This window comes from Leuciscus leuciscus (assembly GCF_965113295.1).
Source record: "Leuciscus leuciscus genome assembly, chromosome: 7".
In the NCBI taxonomy this organism is placed as follows: domain Eukaryota; kingdom Metazoa; phylum Chordata; class Actinopteri; order Cypriniformes; family Leuciscidae; genus Leuciscus; species Leuciscus leuciscus.
The window spans coordinates 9,043,879-9,069,846 of record NC_138731.1 but is presented as its reverse complement, the minus strand read 5'-3'; the positions used below and the strand labels follow the sequence as shown (position 1 = coordinate 9,069,846).

The 25,968-nt window shown below is 38.6% G+C and overlaps 1 protein-coding gene across 6 annotated transcripts in view; it reads left to right on the top strand.

The window, feature by feature from the left end:
- The window catches only part of osbpl6 (oxysterol binding protein-like 6), a 78,297-nt gene that overhangs the window by 43,864 nt on the left and 8,465 nt on the right, over window positions 1-25,968 (top strand). For 2 of the 6 annotated variants that reach the window (XM_082176081.1, XM_082176080.1), the window contains exons 9-20: window positions 102-194; window positions 2,411-2,443; window positions 10,514-10,682; window positions 11,467-11,597; window positions 13,216-13,323; window positions 15,135-15,272; window positions 16,228-16,315; window positions 16,952-17,205; window positions 21,696-21,833; window positions 24,007-24,070; window positions 24,162-24,240; window positions 24,380-24,524. In XM_082176081.1, coding sequence (XP_082032207.1) covers window positions 102-194; window positions 2,411-2,443; window positions 10,514-10,682; window positions 11,467-11,597; window positions 13,216-13,323; window positions 15,135-15,272; window positions 16,228-16,315; window positions 16,952-17,205; window positions 21,696-21,833; window positions 24,007-24,070; window positions 24,162-24,240; window positions 24,380-24,524 — 1,440 coding nt within the window. The remainder of the gene's footprint in view (window positions 1-101; window positions 195-2,410; window positions 2,444-10,513; window positions 10,683-11,466; window positions 11,598-13,215; window positions 13,324-15,134; window positions 15,273-16,227; window positions 16,316-16,951; window positions 17,206-21,695; window positions 21,834-24,006; window positions 24,071-24,161; window positions 24,241-24,379; window positions 24,525-25,968) is intronic. The other 4 variants (XM_082176083.1, XM_082176082.1, XM_082176084.1 and 1 more) reach the window with 3 other exon arrangements.

Sequence of the window (25,968 nt, the reverse complement as noted above, 5' to 3'; positions counted from 1 at the left end):
TCTTCTTTTGCCACAGCGATGGAGTCATTGCTTCAGTTTTCTGCTATTAACCCTCTCACCCCTTTGCTGTGTGTGTGTGTGTGTGTGTCCATGTAATTTAGAGTAACTGTGTAGATTTGACAAAGAAAGAAAAGCGTGTCAGCAGAAGATGGAGGACTAAAAGTGTCAGCAAAGATGCAAAATTGCAACAGCAGGTACATCTTCAACACACACACACACACACACACACACACACACACACACACACACACACACACACACACACACACACACACACAATAAACACTGAGGCTAATTTATTATTTATTGCACTGTCTTAGAGCTGCACGATTAATCCCGTTCTCAATTCAAGAGCCAACGAGAGTAGTTGCACATGTTTAGGTATTAAAAAGTTTCGCAAACAGTGTTTTCAACCACACAGAATCATTATATCTGTGTTACAAATGTTTAAATGATCACAGAAGTACTGGGATAAAAGTTTATAGTTCGGATATAAACACTGATGGTAGCGATCAAAATAGTGCAAATCACCTTTTGAAGTATCTTGGCGCGTCGAATAAAGATTGTCTCAATTACATCATTACTAGGTGGCGACAAGTGGCTGTTAAAAATGTATTTGTCACTGAATCATTCATTCAAGAATTTCGTTCAAAAACGCTGATTGATTCATTAATGAAACAAGTCAAGTCTTAATGAGTGACTCATTGAATCATTCACTCAAACCGAGGTTTTTTTAAATAATTAATTCAGATAATTAAACTTTTTAAAATAGACTGCAGCAAACTCTTGTAAATTACATGTTATTTTGTTTAGTTGTCTGTTCAAAATTGTGGAAGATTCACAATCTCTTTTTGAAACAAAAAAATCGTGATTCTCAGTTTATCCAGAATCGTGCAGCTCTACACTAGCCGTGTTTCCATTACCATTCAGATTGCACAAACTGAAATTGTGAATTGAAAATACGCCCAATAGAAACACGTCAATTTCACAAAAACTCCCATATTTCGCAAAAAAGGTCACATGACGTACGTAACATTCGATCATTCTTTAAAGAACGCACTGTATGTTTTGACAGAGGATGAAACCGAGTTCTTTATTACACTCATAAAAGACAAAAGTATTACAGGAATTACACAATTTATCAAGAGCTTGAAGCAGACAGGAGGGAGAAACGCCTCATATGCGTCGCTCACAAGTATAAGGGGCTTTTCTTGCCATTAATGCTTGGATACAGGCCTACGGCTCCTTCCATTATAAAATAATGGATAGTGCGGTGGCTGCGATATACATAAACCTACTAACATCCATTGCCATGATTTTTAGAATGACTTTCTAAAACAAATTATGTTTTTAGTCGCATAACATCGACTAACATTGACTTTTGCAATCGTTTTTGATCAACATTTAGAAAATATCGCAAAAGTTTTGCGCAAATCTATAATGGAAACGTGGCTATTGTCTAGCATTCATTTCACTGGAATTACACAAATCAGGTAACGGTGCCATCACAGCCAAAACATCTGTGCTAAATGCAGTTTGCTTGAAATTACTAATCTTACAATAACTGAGTTATAGAGGACATAGCGGACTACCACAGTCTGGCATACTTTACTGAGACTACAGCATTGCTCCACCATTTCAATGTAGGCTCCTGAATCAGTTTAAAACCTCAAAAGAGTGGTGGTTGCATGCATGCACAAGTAGCTCAGTTGTTAAGTGAGTTTGCCACACAGTTTTAATGCAGCTGAGAGAGAGTGTGTATACGTTTCTTCAACCTTCACACACACACGCATGACCACTTGCCCTCTGAACAACCTCATTATCGCAGTCCTTAACCTGAGCCATCGCATCGCAGGGGACCGTCTGCCGAAGCGCTCTGAAGGCCTGACATTTGACTCAGTGGATCCATTATAAACCATTTAAACTCTTTCCGAGCCTTTAACAGCATATCGGCCGTAGTTTAAAGGTCTTTGTACATTTATAATGGATCTCTATAGATGAGAGAAGCATGTGAGTGAATGGGACAGGCCATTTCTGTTTATGCCCTCATAAATGTTGCTTTTGTTGGAATAGGTCATTTATTTGGATCATTAATTAAGACGAACAAACACAGGTTAAATGTAAGATACACGACATTCAATTCTGCATCAAACTCCCATTGTAAGTGCATTACCAATTTTAATTTTAATTTTAATTTTTTTAAACTGAGGGACAAGACAAAATAATTTTCTAATATATAATCAACAAATCCACAGATGCTCTTTTTCATTCCTTAGTAAGGTCAGCAGCAATGAATTGGAAATGGTTTTTGGTGATGTTGGCATGCTTATCTGTTCATGAGGCGTGTGTGTGAGTAACTCTTGTGGTGTGTTTGGTTAAATATGTGTCTGGCTCTTGTGTTCACCCCCAGGTCCAGTCACTTCCCCAGTCACACAGTGCTAAAGTAAGCAGAAACCTCACTTTGGTGTTATCTTCGTATTACACCATGACATAACCATGCTGTAGTCTCTCCAACCCTTGCATGCAGTGCTGCTTTACATTCTCTCTGCAAAACATCATGTCAGTGTGACCTTTTAGAAATAACTCAACGTTATGGTTGTAACCCAAGTTCTCTGAGGGAGACGAGTGCGGTATGGGACTGTGTAGACTCTCATGGGACACACATCTGTGTGGTAGTTCATGACGCCCTCAATTCAAACATCAGGCCACTGACTCAACTCATTCAAAACCTGCTCTCCTGTAAGCCGATGACAAGGAGGCCATTTTGTGTGACGTTTCTCAGTGAAGTGGGGTTACAATTGTAACTAACCAGTAGTTCTCATTTAGTCAACTTGCTAAGGTCACCAACACATGGTAAGAAAGTCATGCAGGTATGGAACAACAAGAGGGTGAGTATTTTTCTTTTTTGGGATGAACTATCGATTAATTTCAAGACACTGCTTCTAGCACCGTATAGGCTTTAATGATTTCACCAACATGAAGGCCAGTGAACAGGTCGTCTATTGAGATTGCTCTAAAAGGGACTGAGTGAAAGGGACCTCTGACTCCTGGATGCCTCTTAATGAATAGTACATCCTGATGGCTTCCCCTAACCCAAACTTTTTTTAAATGGGGCCATATATATAAATATTAGGGCTGCCCCCTAATAGTCGACTAGAAGAGGCTTCGTCGACCTACATTTTATCAGTCGTTTAGTCGCAGAAAAAACTTGAAAAAGTGGCTTTCATTTTTTTGAATGAACAGATTCCAATGGAAAATAAATGTTCTCCGATTATGTAATCCGTATGAAACGAGCATATAGGCGGAGATGACGCGTCAGCATCGTTGAGTTAATCTCTGCAGCCAAAAACACAGAAAACATTACCAATAAATTATTATAATGTTTAGACAGCCTCTTTCTGTTTTTTTTACACGACACATTCATAATTATTACTTTTACCGGTGCGCTGTGGCAAGCTTTATGTTTGAATTTGTGCACTGATTAGGCTATACGTATTTTATATAGGCAATTAAAGGCACATTATTATGATTTATGGCTTATTAATATAAACGTGCAATTAGTCGACTAATGTATGACTACTAGTCGACTAGAATAATCTTTAGTCGAGGGCAACCCTAATATAGATACACACACAGCTTGAGTTGACAGCAGTAGCTTGAGTTTGGATGCAGATGTAAATATATTTCCATCAACACAAACTGTAACATCTGTAAAAATGATACCAACCTCATTTAAATATTCTTAGTTAGAACTCTTAGTTTACTCTTATTAAAAATAACTATTTGTCTTCCATAGCATCATACATTTATATCATGATAAACACAGGTAAAAGCACACATGGCACCTCACTACCATGATCAAAAGTAACAATATTGTTTCTATCTAGAATCACTATGGTATTTAGTCTATTAACACATTTAGTATAAATACAAATGCACAAAACTTGTAACAAAAATGTCTTTAATTTGACCTATATTTCATGACTCCTTTAAAGGAACACTCCACCGTTTTTTGAAATAGGGCTTATTCATCTTCTTTCCTACATTTAGATAGGTGGGCAAATGCATTTTTGTCTCAGTGCATGCATTGTTTTAGTTTGACAGGGTTGGCGCTAGCTTAGCTTAGCATAATGAATGGAATCCTTTGTTGCCAGCTAGCATGTCCTGAGTAAAAGTGATATAAAAAAAACAAAAAAACCCACCTAATTACTTCTTGTGGCCTGCGTATTCACAACGAGTACAAATAGCGATGCAGATTAACACTAGGCGATTTCCTATGCAGATTTTGACTTGGGACTATATTAGGGGGAAGCACAGGCAAAGCACTGCTACTTGGGCGCAGAGATATCACGCCCAAGTAGCAGTGCTTCGCCTGTGCTTCCCCCTAATATAGTCCTTAATATATAAGTCAATATCTGCCTAGGAAATCGCCTAGTGTTAATCTGCATCGCTATTTGTACTTGTTGTGAATACGCAGGCCACACGAAGTAATTAGGTAGGGTTTTTTTTTTTTTTTATATCACTTTTATTCAGGACATGCTAGCTGGCAACAAAGGATTCCATTCATTATGCTAAGCTAAGCTCACGCCGACCCTGTCAAACTAAAACAATGCATGCACTGAGACAAAAATGCATTTGCCCACCTATCTAAATGTGGGAAAGAAGGTGAATAAGCCCTATTTCAAAAAACGGTGGAGTGTTCCTTTAATACATTTAATATGTCTACATTAATAATATAATAAAATTCAATATGAATAGCTCACATTGCTGCCACGGACGGTAGTGTTACTTCAGTAAATCCACGGTAAATGTTGATGATTTGTGGATTGAAAAGTATTCTAACTCAATGTTTCTCCTGTTTTCCTCATTAGTGTTGTTTAGAATGTGAGCGCGGTTTCATCTGGCTTTAAACTAGTTTCAATTACCGAGACATTTGTGCCAAACCTGAACGCTTCTCACTGGATCTCACTGAGATCCCTTTTAGTGGTCCCTTCGGTCAGCGAGTAAAACGGGCCATATACAACAGAAATATGCAGTGCTTATCAGTTACCAAATTGTTGTCACTCATGGTTTGACTAGACCTAAAATCTAGTGCTTTCACCTTGTGTTGACATTGTGAAACTGCATGATTTTTAAATGATGCCTTGTGGGCAACATATATTTTAATAGACTAGCTGCGGGCCAGAGTTTGGACACCCCTGCCCTAACCAGCAGGACAAGTGTTTTTTTACTTTGCTCTACCTCTTGCTGGATCTGCAAAACAAAGGACTGCTCACAGTGCACTAGCCATATCTCTACAGCATATCTCTCCTCCTCCCCAGACCTGAATGGGGAATGATGAAAAGCTGGGATTTCAAATTCCTGACTAGCAAAAACCAGTTTGATGCAGTAGGTATTAGATATTTGGGATGAAACAATTCCAATCATACCAGAGAAATGAAATCTCTTTTAACATTCATACATTTTGCCGATAACCATAGATTCCCTGGCCATAGCGGAGCCACTCTCCTCCAACTCAATATGATCTTTTCAGAGTGGGAGGATAAGATCTGACAGTTTGAAATGTATAAAGCAGACTGGACTCAGGTGTGCCAGTGTGTCTATGCCTAGTAGCATGTCTGGTTCTCTCAGTAAAGTGGAAAGCAGACACTGTGCATTTTCTTTTGAGGTGAACATATCTACGACAGTTATAAGCCTTATCTTTTTCAAATCTATGCCTGTGCCATCGACCGGCCCAGAAATATGAATCAATCTCAGGAAGAGAATTCAACCATTGGAAAATCCCAACTACCAGCACAGAGTTAGAAGTAGCTGATATGCACACTTCCGAGAGAAAGATGTCATGTCCCAGTTACTGTCCGATCCTTAATGACTGCTCACCATTCATGCAGAACTGTGTCTGTACAGTGAAGAACCCTGTGGTTTATCCCATCATTGAACCACCCATCAAGAGACTTTTTGTTCCTCTAGATGTGCAGTACTGTTGGCATCAAGCTGACACTCAGATTTATCTGCATAAATTGTCTGGAGAGATTCATCTTCAAAGAACTCACCCATCTCTGAAAATCTATCTGAAAAGGAGTAACAATTCCACTGCCATTGCCAGTATTTAACAGCCTCAGACAAAGACAAAAGGACTCAGTGTCCTCAGACTGAACTGGTTCAAGCTATTCTGAAATCTTATCCTCTGTTGCAATGCTGATGCTTGATGAGGATCCAAGTGCAGCCCCATGAACACAATTTACTTTGAGCAAGAGAAGTTTTTCTAGGTTCATGACCATCAGTGTTGTTTTTGGCAGCCCTTTTAGTCTTAAGCCCTCATTATGCTTCTGCGTCAACTCCACGGCGTAGCTACGCCGTCACTCCAACGGCGTCGTGACCGTTTTATGGTTCTGCGTCGGGTTGCGTTGCATCGCGGTGCATTTCACCGCCAGAACGCTAGGGGGGTGGTGTGGTTCGCGAATCTCTTTCCTAGTTTGTTTTGGTTCCATGCGCCGGTTCCGCTTTTTCATTTCCGACAATGGCGAGCGAAAGAGAGAGAGTGTTGTCGCAGCTGGAGCTAATCAACGTTGAACAACAAATGATTTTATTGCAAATGTTTAATCGTAGAAGAAAAAGAAGACGTCAGCGAAGGTGGTCTGTACGACCAGTGCACGAAGACAGGGGAAGGATTGGCGAATTTGTTACGGTTGTTCGACCGCTGAGGGACTTGGACGAAGAAATGCACTTTAAGTATTTTCGGATGTCGAAAGGTCGATTTGACGATCTTGTTCATCGTTTAAAGCCGTTAATACAGCATCAGACTACACACAGTATGCCTATTGACCTCGCTCAGAGACTGGCAGTGACTTTAAAGATTTTATCTTCGGGTGCAAACCAACAGATCACCGGGTTGGGCTACAAAATGGGTTCGACCACGGTGCCATGGCAGGATAATGTAGTGTCCCGTGGCAGACTTGGTTAATTACTTGATATCCATGATGTACCCGTGAACATTGTATTGTAAATAAACAACAAACTTTTTTTCAAAACAAACATTGATTTGATTGATTGAAGTTTATTTCTAGCAACAACAAAAAAAGAAAAGAATATATATAAATATATACATATACACTACCGGTCAAAAGTTTTAGATCGGTAAGATTTTTAATGTTTTTAAAAGAAGTCTCTTCTGCTCACCAAGGCTGTGTTTAGTATATAAAAAACAATAAAACAAAACATATTTTATGACAATTTAAAATGACTGTTTTCTATTTTAATATATTTTACTCCGGAAATGATGTATAATCTGACCAATCACAGCCCCTGCGGTCTGCGTCACCGCGACGCGTAGTTACAATTTTTTGGAGGTGCACGTCAAGCTACGGCGGAGGGGTCGCGTCGAGGTTCGCGTCGACGCAGAGGGGTCCGCGGGGGTACGCCGTCGATTCGACGCAGAAGCATAAAACAGGCTTTAGTCTTAGTCTTTTGGACGAAAATGCTTTTTAGTTTTAGTCACATTTTAGTCACTTATGAACTTGATAGTTTTAGTCAAGTTTTAATCGACGAAAACGCAAAAAGGTTTTAGTCAAGTTTTAGTCAATTTTAGTAAAAAAAAAAAAAAAAAAAGTAACTTAGTCTTTAAAAAATTAATTTAGGTTAAAAAGTATTGGACATGGGCTTAGGTTTGACAGGTTGTAGCAAGTGTTGCAATTCATAATTTTTTTTTTTTTTTTTTGAAAAATAACCCCTGAAATGATGACTTCTGGTGAATATTGTGGAAACTAATTGATACATTTAGATAAATATATTTCATACCTTATAGCATATTATAATACAACTTATTAGGACTAGCCTATATATTTATAGAATAGCAAAGTAGGCCTAATCAATAACGTTATAAGTTACAAGACTGAACCACATAGATGTGAATATATATAAGGGCTATTTTGCTAACAATGAACCATGGATTTGTTTCGTTTATAATACGTTTTATTTTTTAACTTAAACAAATACAACATATAACATTCAAAACTCACCGGCTTAGACTGCATTTGAAGAAAAATAAACACAACAGTTTTCTGTAGCCTTGTGTGCGAACTTATTCAATAGAATTATTAGATTATCTCCTGATGCGTGCTGCACACGTATCACACACTCCGCCGTGACAAACAGAAAAAACGCGACGGCATATGGTACAATTGGCCTTGTATTCATTGTCCCTCACGCATTCCAGCCACGGGTAGTCATTTTCCCATTCAATTTTACATTTCTGTGCTCTTTTCTTTTTCGCCGGCTGCTCGGAGGTAATCATTTTTACATTTCCCGCTGTTGTCACTTGTCGTCATCGTTGCTACGATACGTGACTCACAATGCGAAACGACCAATTAAAAGGGCATTCTCTGATGATGTTCCAAGATGTTAAAAACGCTACGCTGATCATAGACAAACAGGGGGAGAAATTTGCCGTCTCGTCTCGTCAACGAAAACTCGAAAACGTCTCGTCATGTTTTAGTCATCTTAGAGACATTTTTAGCTAGTCATCGTCGCGTTATCGTCATAAAAAAAAGGTGCGTCAACGAAATCATTTCGTTATCGTCATCGTTGACGAAAACAACACTGATTGACCATCTATAGTGCTTGTAAGTGTGCCCTTAAAAAACAGTGTGAAAGAGTCAAACACATCTGGTAAAGATGCATGGGGCTAGAGGTAGTCCGAATGGAAAGACTAGGAATTCGTAAAATCTGAGATAGGACACTTTGTGTGAGTGGGCCCCTTTGTCTCTTGAACCAATGAGTTGGCTATGCCAAAGAGGACCTTAGTGGACCCAGGGTCCGGGACAATGTTCCCAGTTGTCCCCCCCGATAACGACCCTGGTTCTTGGTCCTCCAAAGAAGTGAAGACCTCACATCAATGCAAGCATTCCTCCTCCCTGTTAGCGGTCTCGCCATAAATCCTGCATAAAGATTGCTGTCCCGTGAAGCACCCTTGGAGAGAGTTTGTGTTAATGAAAGCATATAATCAACAGTGGCTTTAGTATGTTTGGTGCTTAAGCACACTGAATAGATGACATGTGGGTCAAGATGAGATGCCATTTGGACAAAGCCTTCAATGCAGGAGCCATGTGTATTCGACTGGTCAATTAAATATAATCTTCGCATAGTCTTCCACTGTCCTGCAGAATTTTGTTCCAACCCTGATAAAACTCCCATATCTGTTTCTTTCTAGTAATCCTGAAGACCTTGATTAGTTTGTTCTTATGGTTGAACAGGGTTGGTGGTGATTAGGATTGTAGATCCACAGAACTTTTGGTAAAGTGGTAAAAACCACTACAAAATAATATTTTTATTACCTAGTCATCAAGCTTGAGAGCCAAATACATGGTAACTATATTTCTCTCTCTCTGCTGGGTTAATCTAGCTTGACAAACAAAGAAAATGTGTAGATGCCACAAGTGGAACAATGCTAAATGATGTGCCGGGTCTATGCAGGGGCTTCCAACCCTGGTACTTGATGACCCCCAATACTACACATCTTAGATCTCCCTTGTTTGCCAAACCAGTTTGAAGTTTTGGAGTCTACTAGCAAGCTGAAGAGTTGATACAGATGTGCTTCATTTAGATAACCATACAGTATGTCCAGAGATGTGGGGTCCAGGGGGACCAGGGTTGGAAACCACTGACCTAGTGCACTGACCAATGACCTAAAGGCATTGTAGTATACGCTTGTTTACGCTTGTTTACCGAAATCTCAGCGTAAGCCCGTAGACTGTAGTGTACACCATGAGTTTTTAAAAGCTTGGCTTGAAGTTTTGCAGTAAATGAATAGGCCTAGTGCTCATGAACCGTTGTTGAGATAATATTCTCTCTTGAAACGGAGTCGAGGCTTGGACCCAGAAACAGTATTCATGGCGTCACAACATGGCCACACAGTTGCATGTTCCATTATGAGTCAACCCAAAACAGTGCAGACTGTGTGCTTACAGTGTGTATCTGCATCCTCAAATTCAAAGCATACATTTTCTACAGTAAAAAATTATAATATTTTGTTCTTAACAATGCTTTAAAAAAATAAAATCAGCAGCTCTGAATAATGGGGTTTTGCTCTGACTCAATCCAACTTTCAACTAAGCTCTTTAAACACACTCATTCATATGCCTGTGTTGACCTAGTGTGACTTTATGATTGTTGTTTTGATTATTTGAGCTCATGGTAACACATTAACGCATGCTGATGGTTCATATGTCATCATGTTTTGATGGTTCAGATGTTTTGATGCATGACCTAACCTCATTTCACCGTTGACCTTTACACTGCTTGGCATGTGTGTTTTTGTGTCTGTGAACTCTCTACTGAAATCTAACTCAACTATACTCATCCACACTGGACTACGTCTGACAGCCCCGGTCGGGTTTGTCATCGGGCGGAGGAATTGCTCAGCTCTGAGAGGGAGGCTGTTGGCCTGCCTGCTGGTTATCCTGAGACCGTGTCTGGGATCACTTCTGTCTCACTGTAGTTTGTGTGTGTGTTTCAGGTTCCCCTGAGTGCAAGTATGTCTCAAGTGCGTCTCCACTCCTCTAATCCTAACCTATGTGCGGAGTTGGCGGATTTTCAAACCCCTGTCACGCGTCTGACTGACAGTATCGACAACGCCAGTGACTACATCAAACTGCAGGAAGATTTCTGCGTCATTGCACAGAAAGGTGAACAAAACCTTCATGCCAGTGTTTCCTGCGCAGCAAGTCACCGAATATACATCATGTTTAAAACTATTTCAAAGAAAACATGTTTTTTTGCTGGAATGGACCAATCTTATGAGTTGGTTCTTTTAGTGAATTGTTCATAAAGAATCACAAGTCTGAAGAGAAAGTCTAATGAATTTACTGGCAATGAACTTTCTACACCTGTGAGCTCATTAACTGTTTACTGTTATGTATATTTGAGTTTGTAAGACTAAAGTTAGTGTAATTAAAGATAAAAACAGTATTATAATTATGAGCATTAAAAGGATTGTTTTGATTACTATGTAGTCAGGACCAATTATAAATATATTATATATATTTTCTTGTTTCTGGAGGTTCACTGGGTTCTGCTGGAAACACTGCTTCAGGCAGTCAGTTAAGTCAGAAATGTTTGCACGTTAAAAATTAAATAAGTTGTGTCAATCACGTTTACACACTGCCTCCGAAACTTTCGTCCGTCATTAAAAATTCGGATCAGTTTCGATTTTCTGCGTTTTTTCGCATCCGTATCAAGCATTTTGAGAGGTGTTTTGACAATTCAGAGCCACCGAATGACAAATACAAAAAAACACTTACGTTACATTTCGGACTCAGTCTGCAAGGACCTTTACTTACCGAGAAACAAAAGATGCACAGCTGTTCTTGAGTGATACTGCAGGTTTTGACCCAGAGACAAAGCCTGGCGGAGTTTGCAAGCACTCAGCATGATCTTGTGTGTACACGTGTGTGTGTGTGTTTGTTGCAGTGCACTCTCTTCTGAAGTCTGCCTTCAACACCGTGGCCATAGAGAAAGAGAAGATTAAACAGGTGCTGTCGGAACAGGAGCAAACCGGCCAATCAAATCAGATTCTGACCCTCCGCCGCTCCCTGTCACAGGTTTGCTCCGCCCACCGCTACACTGTCACTGCTATAATCAACCAAAACAGCAAGAAGACGCACTGACTAACACTTTTATTTGTGTAGGATATATTTTAACACCAACATGTGACTTCATCATTGCTTTGTTTTTGTAAAACTTCATGTCATGCCATTATTTAACACCACCGTTTAAAAGTTTGGGGTCAGTAAGACTTTTTTTTAAAGTAGTTAATACTTGTATTCAGCAAGGATGTATTAAATTGATTAGAAATGATGGTAAAGACATATGTTACAAAAGTTATTTTGAACTTTCTCTTAATTTAAGAGTTTCCACAAAAATATGAAGCAGCACAACTGTTTTCAACATTAGTAATCATAAATATTTTTTGAGCATCAAATCATCATATTAGAATGATTTCTGAAGGATCATGTGACACTGAAGACTGGAGTAATGATGCTGAAAATTCAGCTTTGATCACAGGAATAAACTACACTTTATTATATATTCACATAGAAAACTGATATTTTAAATGGTAATAATAATTCATAATTTTTACTGTATTTTAGTCAATTTTAAATCAGGTTCACATTTCCATCCTCTAAACCAGTGGTCGGCAACAGGTAGCGGCTAGTCATGACAGCAACAGTTACTCACACAATCACTTCGTCTTTAGTGATTTTGCCTTCAAAATAAAAGTAAGAGAACGTTTTTGCAGCAATGTTTTATTTTGAGAGCTTTTAATTTGAAAAGTTCTGAAAGAACTTGAACCGCTTCGTTGCAAGACCAGACACACCGGCTTTGCATTGACAAAACTTGGTAGGAGAAACGCATAGTTGTCTTTCCATTCTTCTTTGTCTGCTCTGTGTTTGCTGTCAACTTTCGTCTTTAGACTCTTTGATAGTGCCATTATCTCTCACCAGCTAGCTTAAATGTTAACATCATCTGCACACAACGTAATATCGTACCTCCAGCAAGCAAACAATTAAAAAAAATGCAGTTTAGTACGTGAGGATGCCAAGAAATTATTCTGAGTGTCAAATAATTATTACAGTTAGTTAGGCTCCATTGCGTAACAAGCAAATTAAAATGATACACATGTGTTATTCACAATATGGAAAGAGGAAATAAAACAGTTTGTTTAGAGCATGACTCAAACGTCCCATTAATGGTCTTAGTTATTTTTATCCATTCCGCATCTCCCACATATGTGTGTTTTGGCAAGGCGGTCTGAGTTGCAAGTTGGTGAATGAAGATACTTGCCAGGTTACGTGTCACTACTGCTTTATTCATTTATCCAGTGTAAAACCCGGACAGCGCCAAACAAATGTGGCTTTTTGTTAATGACTGTCCTTCTACAGTAACAGCTCACGACCAGTTATAAAAGACTCTGTAACAGTCTGAGTTGCATTTTTCATCAATTCATTTCTTAAATTATCCTTTGAGAGTGTTCTGGCATAGTCAACAAAAAATTATTTAACTTACTTGCCGAACCCTGCTCTAAACCATAAGAAGAAGCAGATTTTTTATAAAAACAATTTTTTTAATTTATTGTAAATGTATGTCTCAAAACCCAGCTTTTTTTCCACCCGTCATACACTGATCTGCTCATATGTTGTGAATGACTCTGTTGTTTAGGCCATATCCCAGAATGCCGAGCTGAAGACCCGTCTGAACCGGATCCACTCGGAGTCGGTTCTGTCTGAGCAGGTCGTCAGTGTGAACATCATCAGCAGTCCCGACGAGGTCAGATATTACTCTGTTCACAACACTGAAAGGCATTTCATGTGAAAGACACTGGGGCTCGGAAATTGTTTAGTCATTGGACAAATGTGACCCTGGACCACAAAACCATTCTTATGGGTAAATGTTTTTAAATTGAGATTTATACATCATTTGAAAGCTGAATTAATAAGCTTTCCATTGATGTATGATTTGTCATATTTGTCTGAGATACAACTATTTGAAAATCTGGAATCTGAGGGTGCAAAAGAATCGAAATATTGAGAAAATCGTTCCCTTAACGAAGATTGTCCCTTAAAGTTGGTGATTGTGCTGCATTCACTCACAAAAATAATTTTTTGATATATTCAAGGTTGGAAATTTACAAAAATATCTTCATGGAACATGATCTTTACTTAATATCCTAATTATTTTTGCCATAAAAGAAAAATCTATAATTTTGACCCATAGAATGTATTGTTGGCTATTGCCCCGTGTGACTTGTGACTGGTTTTGTGATCCAGGGTCACAAGTGGCTGGTCAGGATAGAAAAAAAATCCACTTTTTTCGATTAAGAAGACTGTTAATTATAAGGTTAAAAAGCTAATCGAATTTTTCTGAACACCGAGTCACTCTTTAAGCTGGAAATGTGGCGTTTTCTTTAAAGGATGAATCAGATGGAAAGTGACTCTGTTCTCTGGCCTTCGTACACATTGGCTGCAACTCAAGCAAACAGAGCAATCATTGGACCTAATGAGTCCCACGAGATGCTGCCCGTGCCGATCAACCATGTGTTTAACTATTGGCACCAGACATTGTGTTTCAAGGCTTTCGCTTTACACAAGACTTAAATCCTTCAGGCGTTCGAGTTCCTTACATCAGGTCGTATGTCTTTGTGCGTTGGCCTTGAGCACTAGTGTGTGTCTGTGATAAATGTCAGATCTGTGAAGCAGTGCGATTCTGTCATCATTATAAATGACCATGACACATAATCATTGTGTGGTAGAAGTTTATTCTACAGTCCTGTTCCCCATGCTCATACTACAGTATGTACTTGTTACAGTAATTACAGTAACTGGGTAATTACTAGGTACTAACCCTGAACATACACCTAAATCTAACCTGAGCCCATGTGATGCCTTATATTATTACCCAGTACTTCCGTAGGTAAGGACACTGTCAGTACACGTACTGTAAAATAAAGTGTAACCGATTTTGTAGTTTCTGTCACCAATGCAGCAACAAGTTTATTTACCTAAATATAGTTATGTTTGGTTTTATATAACTTGGACTTGGAGCTGAAACCCAAAGCACAGGACAATAGAGACGCCAGAATAACAATATTCATGAATTATTTTAGATGAATATGCTTGCACTCTTTCACTGACTAGATATATTTAAAATAATGTTGGCCACTTTTTACTGGTAACATCAGGCATTATCAGGACACACAGATATTCCCCCATTGCGTTATTATTATACATTATATTCAACATTATATGTAGTTGTTTAATGTAGTGCTGACACTAAAACTCTGTAAACTTGAATTTTTCTTGCACAGTAATATTTATTTTGGGTGAACTACACGCAATACAGATTGTCACTATCCACGAGACACATTTTTACACCCCTATCAGTAATAGATCCTTCCCCACGTTCATTACTCTGCCTGAAGAAAGCAGTCACTGCTTTAACTGCGTGTGTGTGTGTGTGTGTGTGTGTGTGTGTGTGTGTGTGTGTGTGTGTGTGTGTGTGTGTGTGTGTGTGTGTGTGTGTGTGTGTGTGTGTGTGTGTGTGTGTGTGTGTGTGTGTGTGTGTGTGTGTGTGTGTTGCAGCCAGGTGAGCCGCTGCACGTGGGCATCCCTCTCTCACAGCAAGTGTCCAACGAGAGCAGGCTCTCCATGTCGGAGTCGGTGTCCGAGTTTTTCGACGCTCAAGAGGTGCTTCTGTCCGCCAGTTCATCAGAGAACGAGGTGTGTGTGTGTGTGTGTGTTCATGTCAGAGACATCAGCTGCATGCTGCAGAAGGTGAAATACTATACAATTTACTTAGTAATGTGTACATTACTGTTCAAAAGTTTGGGGTCGGTAAGATTTTTTAATGTTTTTAAAAGAAGTCTCTTCTGCTCTCCAACGCTGGATTTAATTAATCAAAAATACAGTAAAAATTGTGACATATTATAAAAAAAATTCTATGTGAATATATAGTAAAGTGTAATTTATTCCTGTGATCAAAGCTGAATTATCAGCATCATCACTCAGTGATACTCTGATTCTTTGATGAATAGAAAGTTCAAAAGTACAGCATTTATTATAAATCTTTACTGTCACTTTTGATCAGTTTTTAATGAATCCTTGGTGAATAAAAGTATTAAATTCTTTCAAAGAAAAACATCTTATCGACCCCAACATTTTGAATGATAGTGTAAATTATAAGATTATTTTTCTCACTGTAACATTGATGACTTATATTATTATTAGTTTTGATGACTTATATTCTATTAATATATTATATATAAGATTATATTATTATTATTATTATTAATAAGAATGACTGATGTATCCAAACTTGGGTGTATCATTGCATTTATCAGTTATGTTTGTGATTTATCATCTGTGTGTGTCATCTGTGTGTGTCAGCATGATCTGTCTGTTGAAGTGTTTATTTGTATATTTGCACACTGCACTGCAGTAGGTCATCACACACACACACACACACACACACACACACACACAATTTACAGTTATTCAGCACTGCGCAAAATGAAAGACAGTGAGTAACATCACCTCCTCTCTCTCTCTCTCTCTCTCTCTCTCTCTCTCTCATCATCTCTCTCTCTCTCCCTCTCTCTCTCTCTCATCATCTCTCTCTCTCTCTCTCTCTGTCTCTCTCGCTCTCTCTCCCCTCTCTCTCTCCCCTCTCTCTCAGGCCTCTGATGACGAGTCTTACGTCAGCGATGTGAGTGATAATATTTCCGAGGACAACGCCAGCGTCACAGATAGCGTTTCCAGACAGAGTAAGATCAGCCTTCCTCCTCCTCCTTGTGTTCAGTAGAGCCGTCCTGATGGGACACATGACCTTTACACACACACACACACACACACACCTAAACATATACTCACACATACACATGAACGGAAAGACAAATGCTCTCACAAATATATTATCTACAGTATTTAATGTAAATGTCCAACTATTGAAATGTGAATATAAAAATATAAAATCTAACAGGGTTAATATCACAGAACACATCAAGAGCTGAGGTCATGTTTCACTCCAAAACCGAATGAAAAGCCAAACTCAAATTAAATATTTAAAAATCAAATAAATTAAATGATTTTTCTTGGACATTCTTGTATTGTACTGTGTTATCATTTTTACATTATTTTAAGGATAATTAATTATATTTCATATATATAAATGAAAGAAGTCGATAAGATGTTTTTCTTTTAAAGAATTTAATACTTTTATTATATATTTATATACACTGCCTGGCCAAAAACAGGTCACTGTTTGTATTTAAATAGGCAAATGCTTCAGAGTCTATGATTGGATCATTACTGCAGTGATCATTATGTTGTAATAACCCTGATGGTAGATAACCAGTATATGGTCCTGGTATCCCACGAGTAACGTGTTGTTTCTCCCCCAGTGCCTAACGGGGATCTGTCCAGTGGCGCTTCTCGTAACGGCAGGCGTTCGTGTCTCCCTGCTCCCGCTCCCGACACGTCCAACCTCAACCTGTGGAACATCCTGAAGAACAACATCGGGAAGGACCTGTCAAAGGTGTCCATGCCGGTGGAGCTGAACGAGCCCCTGAACACACTGCAGCACATGTGTGAGGAGCTTGAGTACACTGAGCTGCTGGACAAGGCTGCCCAAACCCACGACCCCTACGAACGCATGGTACGCTCCAGCTCTTAAAGGGACAGCGCACCCTAAAATAAAAAATCTGAGATCAACTACTCATCTTGATGTCATTCCTAACCGTTCATCTGTGAATCAAATGAAGGTATCTTTAATGAAACCTGAGATATTTCTGTCCCTCCGTTGAAAGTCCAGGTATCCAAATCTTTGATCCTTAAAAAGTACATAAAGACAAACCGACGACCCCTATAAATGCATGGTACACTCCAGCTCTTAAAGGGACAGCGCACCCTTAAAATAAAAAGGTTCCACATTATATTAAGTGGCTTTAAGTACTGTGTACTTACCTCGAAAAATAAGTACAATGTATTTATTGTGTTGATGTTGTATTGTAAAACACTTTAGCTGCTATTGAGGTGTGATACGGGTAAGGTTAGGGACAGGTGTAGTTTAAGGGTGGGTTAAGGTGTAAGGGAAGGGTCAACAGGGTAATTACATGCAGGTATTTTCAAAATATAAGTTCAATATAAAAACATTTATGTACACAATAAGTCCATTGAATCAAATTATTAATTTCAATGTGAGAACATAGTACTTAAAGCCACTTAATATAAAGTGGGACCAATAAAAACTCTGAGATCAACTACTCACCTTGATGTCATTCCTAACCGTTGAATCAAATGAAGGTATCTTTAATGAAACCTGAGATATTTCTGTCCCTCCGTTCAAAAAGTACATTGTAATTCATATGAATCGAGCAGTTTAAAGAGACATGATTGCTTTATATGAAGAATAGATTTAATTTAGTCTTTTATTCACATGTATACACTGATCAACACACATAGAGCACATCATATATGGTGAACGGAAGCCCAACCGTACCGAGGACAGAATTCTCTCAGGTTTCTTTAAAAATATTGCTAAAACTAATAACTAAATAACACTAATTAACACAATTAATATGGTTTAATTAGCTCATAGTAAAGGAATTGTTCATTAGTTGTTTGTAGTAAATTGTTCTCACTTTAGATTAGGTCACAGAAAATGGGAAAATTAAGTGCTTTAAAGCAAGCTTTATCAGACATAAATTACATTCATATGCAGTGTTTTATAATGTACAAACTGTGTATATATATATACATACACACACAGTATTAAGTATTTACAGTTAGTATTTGGTATTAAGTGTCCCTAATTTTTATATATATATATATACACTCACCTAAAGGATTATTAGGAACACCTGTTCAATTTCTCATTAATGCAATTATCTAATCAACCAATCACATGGCAGTTGCTTCAATGCATTTAGGGGTGTGGTCCTGGTCAAGACAATCTCCTGAACTCCAAACTGAATGTCAGAATGGGAAAGAAAGGTGATTTAAGCAATTTTGAGCGTGGCATGGCTGTTGGTGCCAGACGGGCCGGTCTGAGTATTTCACAATCTGCTCAGTTACTGGGATTTTCACGCACAACCATTTCTAGGGTTTACAAAGAATGGTGTGAAAAGGGAAAAACATCCAGTATGCGGCAGTCCTGTGGGCGAAAATGCCTTGTTGATGCTAGAGGTCAGAGGAGAATGGGCCGACTGATTCAAGCTGATAGAAGAGCAACTTTGACTGAAATAACCACTCGTTACAACTGAGGTATGCAGCAAAGCATTTGTGAAGCCACAACCTTGAGGCGGATGGGCTACAACAGCAGAAGACCCCACCGGGTACCACTCATCTCCACTACAAATAGGAAAAAGAGGCTACAATTTGCACGAGCTCACCAAAATTGGACAGTTGAAGACTGGAAAAATGTTGCCTGGTCTGATGAGTCTCGATTTCTGTTGAGACATTCAGATGGTAGAGTCAGAATTTGGCGTAAACAGAATGAGAACATGGATCCATCATGCCTTGTTACCACTGTGCAGGCTGGTGGTGGTGGTGAAATGGTGTGGGGGATGTTTTCTTGGCACACTTTAGGCCCCTTAGTGCCAATTGGGCATCGTTTAAATGCCACGGCCTACCTGAGCATTGTTTCTGACCATGTCCATCCCTTTATGACCACCATGTACCCATCCTCTGATGGCTACTTCCAGCTGGATAATGCACCATGTCACAAAGCTCGAATCATTTCAAATTGGTTTCTTGAACATGACAATGAGTTCACCAGATCTCAACCCAATAGAGCATCTTTGGGATGTGGTGGAACGGGAGCTTCGTGCCCTGGATGTGCATCCCACAAATCTCCATCAACTGCAAGATGCTATCCTATCAATATGGGCCAACATTTCTAAAGAATGCTTTCAGCACCTTGTTGAATCAATGCCACGTAGAATAAAGGCAGTTCTGAAGGCGAAAGGGGGTCAAACACAGTATTAGTATGGTGCTCCTAATAATCCTTTAGGTGAGTGTATATATATATATATAAATTAGGGACACTTCATACTGATGCAGGTAATGTCTAATAAATCTTGCATTAAAGCACTTAATTAATGACATTTTTCATGACCTAATCTAAAGTGAGAACAATTTACAGATAATACGTTGTTAACAAAGCATAAATATTGTGTCAATTACACTGACAATGAATGAAGAACTCTATTTATATATAGCCAATTACTATTAACAATGTAGAGATTACAATATATTAACCAGGAATTAACTATAAACTAATAGTTTGCGAATGATTTGAAAGTACTTTATTACTGTATAAAGTGCTACTAAAAAAGATACCATTAATTATCATTAGTCAATGCATTATCTAACAATGAACAATACATTTAGTAACTAAAAAGCTTGTTTTAACTCAGATTAAAATATTAACAGATATATCTTTTGACTTAATAATGTATTAGTAAATGTTGAAATTGACATTCACTAAGATTAATAAATGCTTTAGAAGTGTTTTTCATTAGTTCATATCTACTAATGTAGTTTCAACTAAAGTTAACTAATGGAATCTTGTTGTTGATAGTGTTTCCAAAATATTTTCACTTGTTCTTTAATATGAAAGTCTAATGGACGTGGAATGATATGAGGGTGAGTAAATGATGACAGAATGTGAACTATTGCTTTCTGAGAGCTAATGAATCTTCAGCGTCCCCCAAACAAGCAGTCGTGACCTGTTGAAACAAGCTTGACCACACTGGTCTACCGGGTCAGAGTCCGGTTCACCAGTCAGTGATCCAGTTCATCAACCATCAAGACCACACTATTGACTGAACAACCAGCCAAGTAAAATCAGCTTCAGATTTTCTTCCAGCAGGGAAAGGCTGTCCGAGGAGAGCCTCACACATACATAATGCCCACATACACAAGTGTTCACACACTCACCCATATATACATCTATATACACACACACACAGTGCTCTAACAGGAGCTGTGGAAGGGCGAGCAGGGCCTGAAGCAGGAACACATGTCCCTTGTGGGAGTTGACCTCTGACCTCATTAAGTCCTTTAAATGCAGCTCAGTTGTAGTGTATAGTGTCCACACACACACACTGACGCAGACTCTGACACACTCTGCTCACTGCAGCGATACTGAGAGCGCAGTGTAGGAGCACGACTCTGACTCTCTCGGACTCACTGAGACTATCTCATGAAACCTGGCAGGAACGTAAGAGTAAAAATCGGAAATTATATTTTCAATAAAGATATAATAATGAAGTCTATTGTTAGTGTTTTGTTGACATTATTTGCATGGCAGTTCATGAGACAACTCGATCGAGTTCGACCCCCTCGAAAATGAAATGGCTGAAGAGGGCTATCCTTTCAATACATTCAAATTCAACAATAATAATAATAATAATAAAAAATAAAAATACATATATACACATATATATATACATATATATATATATATATATATATGGAGAATTCAGGTTAAGAGGTCCAATCAACCTGAATTCACTCTCTCTATATATATATGTCTGTGTGTGTATATATTTATATTAGTATTAGTAATAAATCTTATTTTAATTGCAAAATACATCATTGTAAAAAATGTATCAGTAAAAGAATGTATTACAGTAAGGAGAATGTAATTAAAATCAGAGAATGAGAAACAAACAAACTCAAAATAAACATGTTAAACAGCAAATACTATAATAATATATTATATTATTATATAAAAGTACTTTGCAATTTAAATATGATTTATTAATAATCATATTTATTTATTTTTCCTGAAAATAATGCCACAATGCACATTTTGCACAAAAAAAATGACACAAAAAGGTCCCTAGAAATGTATTATTTATTATATTTGTTTTTTCTTTTGTTTTGGGGCTGAAATATGACCTTACTCTTCTGGTTTGGGGAGCAGGACCTGACCCGCTCTCGACAGATTTTGTGACATCAGCCCCTTCAGTTGTGACCCGAGACCATGTGACTGTGTGTTTCTGTGGAGTTAATGCTCTCTGACGGCACACACTGACTCGATGAGCACTGCTCAGTCGGTTTGAAGAGCACACAGTCTATCTGGACTCGTGGCTTCAGGAGTAATGAGTGGATTGACAGATGCTTTGTTTGTGTGTGCAGGCGATCATTGCAGCGTTCGCAGTTTCAGGATATTCATCCACCTATTACAGAGCGGGCAGCAAACCCTTTAACCCTCTTCTAGGGGAAACATACGAATGTGTCCGTGAAGACAAAGGATTCTGCTTCTTTTCTGAACAGGTACATTATTCAACACACACACACACACACACACACACACACACACACACACACACACACACACACACACACACACACACACACACACACACACATGCTGCAGTACCTGTTCCAGGTGAGTTCCTGTCCTTCACTGTAGCACTGCACCACTTTCACTGTGTTTGTGTGTTTGTGTGCGTGTGTGCGCGCGTGTGTGTGTGTGTGTGTGTGTGTGTGTGTGTGTGTGTGTGTGTGTGTGTGTGTGTGTGTGTGTGTGTGTGTGTGTGTGTGTGTGTGTGTGTGTGTGTGTTTTGCTGATAGAAAGGCCGTCAATAGTCCTCTAGCGAAGGTTCTTCCTGCTTGACTTGAAAAGGCTCTTTGTCAGCACTGAACTTTTACACTGCCTGTGTGTGTCGGACATAATGCAGTGTGTTCATAGAGGAAACACTAGCACAGGCTCATAGTGGTGTTATTCATCCTGTTATATGTCACATCCACACACACACTGATATAAACTGACCCTCCACTGGAGTCTGTTGATATGTGAGAATGAAAGAGAAACCACGGCATCCCTTCTTCATTTCTCCATTCAGACCATTGTTGTTTTCAGACTGAATCAGCAGAATAAGGACATCTAATTCCACTACTTTACTAAGGAAAGCATCTACAGTCAAACCAACATTTATTGAGACACCTTGCTATCCTCACTTACATAAATGGACTACATTGTCCTGCACCCACTAGTAAAACAAAATATTAAAAATGATATCCGGTGTCTGAATATTTTTTGGTTTAACTGTATACCAGAGGAATATTTTTGTGGCCACTTTTTTATAGCTCATGGAGACTTAACCCTTGTGCGTTAATTAAAAAAAAGTTACTCTGAGGTCCATAGAGGACAAAAATGTCTGTCAAAAAACCTGTCATAAAAAATTAAATCATGAATGGCGAAATCCTGTCATTTTAGAAGAAATACACGTGACAAGGAATTTCCCCACATTGGCCACGTGATCAACAGAAAGCTGCTGGGTTTGAAAGTGACATCTGTGTGAGCTGTGCTTCATACATCTCTACACTAATGGCAATGCACATTTTACCTTTAACCACATCTTTAGACCAGTAAGCAACTTCCTAGCTACTAGAAAACCCAGGGCTCCAGACCAAATGGTCGCATTTTGTGACTTATTTCATTGGTCACACTGTTGCCACCACCACATTGCCCAACTGAGAAGAGCTGCCATTTCTGTTGCATACGAGTTATATTAAATGGCAAACAAAACCGGAAAGAAACCGTGCTTCTCGTTTGAGCTGCGCCGCATGGACTCGAACGAATATTAGACATCGTGAACTCAGAAGAGGTTTACTCAATCACACGACACCGTTCCTACACGACAGAACTGATGTGGAAACCAGGAGAAACATTGTGCCATGAATGAACAAGTTAAAGAAGGCTTTTCAATCCACAAATCACCAACATTCACCATGGATTTAATGTAGTAACGCTCACTGTATCCATGGCATTGTAGCAGAAATAGTTGAATGTTTGTACACTTTTAATTTGCAGGGTTCGTACAACCTTTTGAGAGTGAAAGTCAAGTTTCAGGTGCTTCACACGTTTTCCAGCACTTCAAAGCTCTAAATATTATACAGTTTAAATGTTATTTTTAATGTGATGATCAAAAACATTATTTGTTCATCTATCAAAGATTGTCACAATGTAGGAAAACGTACACGTGGCAAACAAACGCTTGATTTTTAAATAAAAAATAAAATAAATTATTACTATAACCAGAAGATGGCGGCAGAGGTGCACTTAATGGCTTATTAGCCTATTCCACTCCCTAATATAGTTGTTTTTTTAACATGTTTTGCTTTTATATTTAGATATTGTAAAATCGCTATTATAAAATATGAAATCATCAAGAAATCCATTCATGTCAAAGTGCAACACTTTTTGAAAAAGTCACAAATTCTCATGAAAAACAAAAACTTCAAATTGCAAAGAATTTTGAACACAGAAAGTAAGTAAAGAGCGCTTCTTTTATAATCACTGAAGCTATAGCTATCTATAGACTTACAAGCTCTGGTATTTCTTGATCTAGTTATTATTCATTTCTCTGGATTTATTAATGCTAATTCCTGTGCTTATTTAATAAACTTGAGCAAGTGATTATGTTTCCCCATCTGTGTTCAGGTGAGCCACCATCCGCCCATCTCCGCCTGTCACTGCGAGTCGCAGAACTTCACCTTCTGGCAGGGTAAGCCTGATAACACTCCTATGCTTTTGCTCTCAAAGCCTTTTATCATCACACTCAAGTGTGTGTGTGTGTGTGTGTGTGTGTGCTTCAGACGTCAGATGGAAGAATAAGTTTTGGGGGAAGTCTATGGAGATTCTTCCCATCGGAACAGTGCATGTGATGCTGCCCAGGTACAGTCTCTCTCTGTTTCTCTCCATCATTTATCCATCTTGCATCAGTCCACCACCATCTATCAGTCGTTCTGTCTCCTCCTCGTATTTCATCACTGATTGGCTCCTGTAACTGACAGTGTGTTTTATCGTGTGTTAGTTATGGTGATCACTATGAGTGGAACAAGGTGACGACGTGCGTCCACAACATCCTGAGCGGGAGACGGTGGATCGAGCATTACGGAGAGGTCACGATCAAAAGCACTCGCAACACCACCTGCATCTGCAAGCTCACCTTTATTAAGGTATCATAATAAATACCATGTATCACAGATATATGCACCATATCTCAGCTAGGGGCCTCAGCGAATTTTCAGGAGGAAGTCTTACATAATTGTGCTTTGGAGACTCCTACATGCAGCTCAGGTCAAAAACACTTTAATTTTCTAATAATATACACTGCATCATCAGCTCTTTTTCAGTGTCTGAAACGGTTGGATAAAGGATTCAGTCTCTCTAAACCCCTCCTTTCTGTGTGTCTATTCTGCTCTGATTGGTCAGATGGCCCAGTCTGCTCTGATTGGTCAATGAAACCAAAAGTCCATTATCATATCTGAATCTCAGCTCTTGATACTCAGTGATATGAACAGTAATGATGGCGTCGGTTTTACCGTATCAATCTCATCACAGTGGATTTGCTTTGGCTGCAGAAAACAGCGTCTTCTCGACATGAACAACACGAACCAAACTCTTCCAGTCTCAGATAAACTACTGTGTTTGAGGGTCAAAGTAGATGTCGTTCACCAGCAGCCAATGAAGATCATAGACTGACATTATGCAAATGTGTTACAAACATGCGTAGATTCAGCTGGAAGTGAGACTGGAATTACTGACGACTCGTTTCAGTTCAGAATCACTTCTTTCTTTTATGAGACAATAACTTTATTATCTTTATGATCTTTGAAACTTTGCCGACCTTTTACATTCAATATAAGTATTACACACTTCATGAAAGGTAATATCACAAAAAGCATAATAGGAGAATTTTAAGTTTAGTTATATTAACAATCTTAATCAAAATGCTATAAAAAAAAAAAACTCTAGAACTAAAGATGCAGAACATTAAACTGACATAATCTTTCTGGGATTTTTATTACAACAGAAACACAAAAGGAACATAAACAGCTTAGAAAGCAGGGCCTTCAAATACAGACAAAGGGAGTCAGAACGGGTGGAAATGCTGAAATGAACAGAGCAATGTGTTGAAAGCTCAACAGACTGACAGTGTTGTACATCACCAGGGGAATAAACCTACCAATTACTAACTTCTGGTTGTCCCTGCATTTTCAAAAAAAAAAAAAAAATTATATATATATTTTTAAATGTAATTTAGTCCTGTGATGAAATTAGAAATCATTTAAAATGATTTAGACAAATTGAACAGCAGTTTCATTAACAGCTGTAAATAAAAGATCCCTGCAATAAGATCAGCCAATAGGGGGATGGACACTGCGTTGTCATGGTAACAGTACAGTTCCAGAAATCCCCACTTCACGCCCCAGGAGTCTTTCCCTTTGGATCTAGTGTAAGGCATTGGGATAATCACTTCCAGTCAGTATTCACTCTATATTTGCAACAGAAAACCATATGCGAATTGTTTCATCATCATATCATGACTATGAAATGTTTACATATTTCCCAACCCTAATCAGTGTGTGTGTGTGTGTGTGTGTGTGTGTGTGTGTGTGT